Source organism: Carassius gibelio, chromosome B18, assembly GCF_023724105.1.
Source record: "Carassius gibelio isolate Cgi1373 ecotype wild population from Czech Republic chromosome B18, carGib1.2-hapl.c, whole genome shotgun sequence".
NCBI classification, from domain to species: Eukaryota; Metazoa; Chordata; class Actinopteri; order Cypriniformes; family Cyprinidae; genus Carassius; species Carassius gibelio.
This window is the reverse complement of record NC_068413.1, coordinates 13,210,405-13,216,658: the sequence shown is the minus strand read 5'-3', so window position 1 is coordinate 13,216,658 and position 6,254 is coordinate 13,210,405. Positions and strand designations below refer to the sequence as shown.

The following is a 6,254-nucleotide window of genomic DNA, read 5'->3' as shown; positions in this document are numbered from 1 at the left end:
TTTGTGTTTTATAGCTTTATGGAACGGAAATATGGTGATAAAAAGCATAATTTTATGTATCACACACACACATATGGGCTTAATCTGCAAGATGAACATTAAAGTTATGCAACTCTTAGCTATAATAAGTTTCAGATTTAGATCCAGGCATGAAAGTGTTTTTAGAATAGCTGTGCATGAGCTCATTTTCAAGTCTAGCTACACCTGTCTGAGCCTCTTGGGTTATAGGGTTAGTCTTTTTTTTTTTTTTTTTTTTTTTTACCTGTGAAGTGTTAATACCGAACACATTTTCATTTTCAATAAAAGTGTCTCCCCAAAATTTGTATTTCACATACAACATTAACGTAGTTTCTATCACTATATAAGAGCTGGACCTGATCAACGCAAACAATCAATAATGGAGTCACGTATTGTTTTGACAATCCTGCCATCCACTGGTCAAATGCGAAAATGTTTATTATTATTATTATTATTATTCATAAATTGTGCGATCGACTTGAGCAGGATTATTCGTTCAAAAAGAGCAAAAATTTGACTAAAAGGGTAAAGATTAAATGAAAACTCAAGGCATTACAACTATTTTCAAATACATTTAAAGTTTCTGGAGCTGCACTTTCTGAAAATTTGAAACGGTAATTAATAAATCTAATTGTCTGCTGAGAAAAAAAGTTGGAAGCAGCTGGTTTTAGCTGGTCTCTCAGCCTCACCAGCTGAGGAGTGGCCAAAACCCCTCTAAAACCAGCCTGTTGACCAGCTAAGACCAGGCTGGATGTCCAGCTAAAACCAGCTGTTTTTAGAACTAAGTATAAGTACTAATATAAGTGCTCAAGAGGGTACAATATTCTAAGGGGAAAAACAGTTCCTAGTATGCCTTTAATATGTGACAATGTTCCAAGGTCATACTGTTTAATTCAATAGCTCCAGGCCAGTTTCGATTTCTACTGTTGTATATGCTGACAAAATCTAAAGCTGGAGGGAGGTTAAAGCTCATTATAAAAGCATATATTATCTAAACATAAAAAAAAAGAAAGAAATTGATTGGCAGTTGCAATAATTGTACATTTCCTTTATTCCAAAAAGATAACGATGCAAGTCCATAACAATAACATCTTTCAATAAAATATTCACACACACATTTAAAAAGTACATTAACATCCCTTCAGAGGCGTTATGTATACCACTGGCAGACAACTGAAGGATATGACTTCTAATCGCATGGCAACACAATTCTCATCAGGAGACGTGAATAACAAATGATTCATGTTTGGCATTTGCCATCATCATATTTAACTGGGCGAGTGTTAAGAGGGATGAAAGCTCGCGTTTTAATGAGAGGAACAGAACATACAGTAACAGCCATGTCTATACTGAATAACTAGGACTGATTTTGTTCTGTCAAAGAAAAAATATCTACAGGACAGCGAGAGGAAAGGGTTGTACTGGGATTTGAACTATGAGCTGTTTAGATTTAAGACTACAGAAAGAGATGAAATCAAACTGGATTGTAAAAGAAACAGTCTCTTCCAGAGCTGGTCCTTGGAACTTCATGACCTTTTTTGAGCCATGTATAGCAGAGCTTTGGAATTGAGTAATTGAGTTCAATGCAAACCTAATTAAACCCTGCAAGTAACTGCTACTTTTGTCCTCATATTGTACATAAACACACACTTTTTTTCTATCACATATGAAAACAACCAGCAGCACTGTAGCCTCAATATGAAACATTTAACAACAGATATTTACCGTATAAGTTCTTGCTAAACATATTCCTTACTTCCATATAGCCAATCGACTTTTTTTTCCCAAAATCTATATAACTTCAAGTTATTCTAACGTTATAAAGTGTTTTCAATTCTATTATGCTTTTAATGGGAGTTGTCACTGTTGTACTAATGGACACAGTCTAAAATAATAGCAAATCCACAAGGAAAAGTCTAACTACATACACACGGCTCATTTTGATTTCGCAGTTTGTACAAGATACAAGATCATTTCTGGACTGAAAAACTCAGACAATAAGCATGCAAGTTATACAACAAACCTAAAAAAAAAAAGAAATAAAAAAAATTGAAATTAACTAATGCAAAAACGTTTGGGCAGGCAAATAAATAAGCATAATCAACAGAAAAATATGTACAGATCATTTGAAGAATACAAACACCTGGCAGTGTGCTGACATGAGGAATGCCTGTGCAGTTCAGCATTAAAAGGCAATATTAGGGGGAAAAACAGTGTGGGGAAAATACTGCTACATTGCTTCTTAAAATGAATGAAACATGTCCTTGTGCTACACAACCATGTTCTGTGGCAATACTAGACAAAAAAAGGTGTTTCTGACATTTTAATGAAACAAACTTGACACAAATGGATAGAGTTGTTATCTTTAATATGAATGATTAGTTCAACCCCATTTCCTGAAGTTCCTGAAACAGTCCATGCACCAACTAACTGAACAAATGAACCGGTTGCATCTGTCATCAATAAAGTACAATTATGCTTTTCTTAACCATTCCCATCATTCGACGTAGAGCAGGTTGTTCCTAGTTTAGTAATATAGCAGTGATACAAAACACACCAATCAGGAAGAATGTTTTTACTGCTCAAATACTGAATGACTGCATGTAAAAACACACAATCTAGTGTTTGCTAGCCACCTTCACGCACGTCACATGACTAGGAGCTCACTGGCATTATTACATGAATGATTTACAGTTTTGTTGTTGATACCTTAGCTAGCAGTCCAAGCTCGGCTACGGAGTGCAATACTTTACACGATAAATGGTGAATGAGGAGGGCTACACAGCGACTGCACTAGCTGAAATAAAAAAAATCTATTCATTGGACCATATTGTGAGTGTTTCCCAAGAAGAAGAAAAAAAACAAACAGAAAGAGATGGAGTTGCTCACACTAAAGGCAAACCCCTGTGTTGTGTGTAAGCTGGAATTACAATAAAGGCTTTGGGATTGGCGTAGGCCTTGCGGTAAGACTCAACGCCGGGTGAACAGGTTGATGTTGTGGTTCAACGCTTCTGATGGAAACTCCAGCCCAGTGGCCCGTCACTCAACTCCCCAAGCACCAGGTGTGTCAGGACGCTGCTCGCGGGGCTCTCAGATCTTCTTGGGCCGGCGTCCCAGATGGTAGTAGTAGGACAGTGTGACAGTGAGGAAGAATATGCGACTGAGGAGGAGGAGGATGGCAGCATTTGGTAAAGAGTCCAGTTCCACCAGAGTGATGGAGGTCACTGCAACATAGTGAAGCGGAGATATACGGGACAGTTTAGAGGAAACAAATGGTAAAATGTATTCTAAATATCACAATGACTAATTAGATTTTAGGCCCGTGCTTAGAATAAACAGATGATATTTTCCGCTGGTGAGGAGTCTAATATCTTTATCCTTATAGTTATCGGTTTTGGTGTGAATTATTATTATTATTATTTTTTTTTTTGCTTACCAAAGCTGCATTTATTTAATCAAAATACAGTAAAATATAGTATTGTGAAATAATATTTTGATTTGAAATAACCTATTATTAGTACTTATAATAATATTTTATATTAATAAGAAATTAATTTTACTTCTTTAAAATGTTTTAACCAATTGCATATGTGCAATAAGCCATAGACAATGTATGTTAAAATGTACAGTACATGTATATACTTGAATGGATCTGTTTATACACCATAACCACTAGAGGGCAGTGGCATCTTGATAGTACACGGTCCATCTAGAGATGACAAGACACTGCGAGCATTAGACTCTAGACTCTTCCTGATACAAACCTAAAAACTGGATGGCAAAGTAGCAGGCCTCACTAAGTAACGTCCACTGGATGATAACCTTCTCAGCAGTGTACAAGCCATTCCACATGATCAGAGAAAGACCTGTCAAAAAGAAAGCAAATAAATGAGGAAGTACATGTACACTATTATTCAACATTTTAGGGTCAGTAAGATCTTGTTGACTTCTATTGTATGAAACTGATCAAAAGTGACAGTCAAGACATTTATAATGTTGCAAAAGATTATTTTGAAGTTTATATTCATCAAAGAATCCAGAAAAAAAGTATTAAAGTTTCCAAATAAATATTAAGCAGTACGACTGTTTTCAACATTGATAATGAGAAGAAATATGTCTAAACTAAAGACTGAAGTAATGGCTGCTGAAATACAGCTTTGCCATGAGGAATAAATTACATTTGCAAATATATGAACACATAAAACTTTCTGATCAAATAAATGCAGCCTCGGTAAGAATAACAGACTTTTGACCCCAAACTTTTGAACAGGAGAGCAAGTAAACAAGAATATCTAAGCTAAACATTACAATGTGCCACAACATTTACTCACATGCTTCAAGTATACAAACTATCAGGATTGTAGGTTATATATATTAAAGATAAATTACTCTTTAGGAGGTTTTAAATACTATATTTTTCCTACAAGTAATTTCAAATCAGTTCATTTTCCAAGTTTAAACCAATGAATACAATAAATGTAGTGAATTTTAGACATGTAAAATAAAAAGAGAAAATGTTGAGTGAGATGACACAAATGTTCACTGTTCCATTGAACTACACTTAATTAAAGGTAACTTATCACCAAGGGGCTTGAGACATAAAATGTTCACCTGGAGACACCAGAGGACAGCGGCTGACACATGCTGACAGATTTAATTACCAGGAGAATTAAATGAGTGATATATGTATATATATATGTGTATATATATATATATATATATATATATATATATATATATAAATATATATATATATATATATATAAATATATATATATATATATATATAAAAAACATCTCATCTATTTAATTTCTGAGGGCAAGATTTGAAAAGGGAGCAGGTATATAGAGGAATAATTGCACTACTAATTCGTGCAAATTCGTTGTCTGCAGTGGGCCAGAAAGAGGCCGATTTAATGTGCAATTAAATGAATGAGCAGCGGAGAGCATGCCGGCCCTCAGGGAATATTTCCTCCTCGCTTCTCTTCACAATCCACTGGCTGACTGGCCATTAACTCACATAACAAACACAAAAACACATCCTAAGAGCCCCTCGAGAAGAAGAGTAAAAAGACACATAGAGGAGTCTGTTTACAGCCCATCAATAGACGCGCTTACCACATGACAACCTCTAATTAAGAGTGTAAGAGATCATTATGTTACGTTGCATTATTAAAACACAGAATGAAATGAATATGACTTACTGAGAATGGCCCCTCCATAGAGACGTATAGAGATGCTGGTGGCTGTCTGTTCTTGATCAAATACAACTTCATACAGCTGGTTAGGGAAGGCTAGAGCCTATAAATCACACATTTCAAATCAATTACTGATAGACTCGTTATGATACTAAAGATAAAGATTATGATACTGTGTGAATCTTAAAGTACTGATACTTACCATAAGGGCCATGACTGTGAAAACCACAGCGGAGAAGAGGATCCACAATCTCAAGAAAGGAAAAACATCAAGAGTCAGTTAGAAAAGACGGCAAACTCTGGCAAACGTAATCTTCTAAGCAATGAGATCTAGTACAGGGGTTCAAAAGTCTGAGGTGAATTATCTGGGATTGCATTTAAACCTGCTTAAAGAAACACCTGAATGTAAAATGAATAAATTATATTTTAGATTCTGACCAATTTTAGATCACTAATCAGATTGGGACATCTTTGGATCATCTTAAATCATGCTGGAGAACACAATCAGCAGGTTTTATTCAGAGCTGCTGTTGTTATAATAAAAGAGAGACAAACCACATACTAAGGCATTCTAAAATCCATGTTCATTTTGACTCTGATTGTTGCTCTGATTGCAGATAATATACACACCATATTTCAAAAATTAGGGGGTTGGTAAAAATACATACTTTTATTCAGCAGGGATCTATTGAATTGATCAAAAGTTATGACATTTATAATATTACAAAAAATTGTATTTCTAATAAATGCTGTTCTTTTGAACTTTCTATTTATCAATACATCGTTAAAAAACTAACCACGGTTTCTATAAATATATTCAACTGTTTCTAGTAGTAGCAGCTGTAATAGTATAGTTTTTAAAGCCATTTCAGCAACTAATGCTATTTTCATGGTTACAATAAATACAGTAAAATAAAAACTTAACAAAAAGAAAAAAAAAACACAGCAATTAGGATAATATTTTATCATTAATGTATGACAAAAAAAAATAGCTTTCTGGTAAAATTTTACTAAACAAAGTGAGTTTATTAAATAGAA

The 6,254-nt window shown here is 34.5% G+C and overlaps 2 protein-coding genes across 3 annotated transcripts in view; one reads left to right on the top strand and one right to left on the bottom strand.

Moving 5' to 3' along the window:
* Positions 1–6,254, top strand: part of LOC127977209 (homeobox protein aristaless-like 4) — a 539,817-nt gene that overhangs the window by 147,870 nt on the left and 385,693 nt on the right. The window lies entirely within an intron of this gene.
* Positions 1,052–6,254, bottom strand: part of LOC127977217 (tumor protein p53-inducible protein 11-like) — a 61,910-nt gene continuing 56,707 nt past the window's right edge. The window contains exons 5-8 of the mRNA XM_052581947.1: positions 5,419–5,467; positions 5,223–5,319; positions 3,783–3,884; positions 1,052–3,242 (exon numbers count right to left, since the gene is read on the bottom strand). Coding sequence (XP_052437907.1) covers positions 3,109–3,242; positions 3,783–3,884; positions 5,223–5,319; positions 5,419–5,467 — 382 coding nt within the window. The 3' untranslated portion in view covers positions 1,052–3,108. The remainder of the gene's footprint in view (positions 3,243–3,782; positions 3,885–5,222; positions 5,320–5,418; positions 5,468–6,254) is intronic.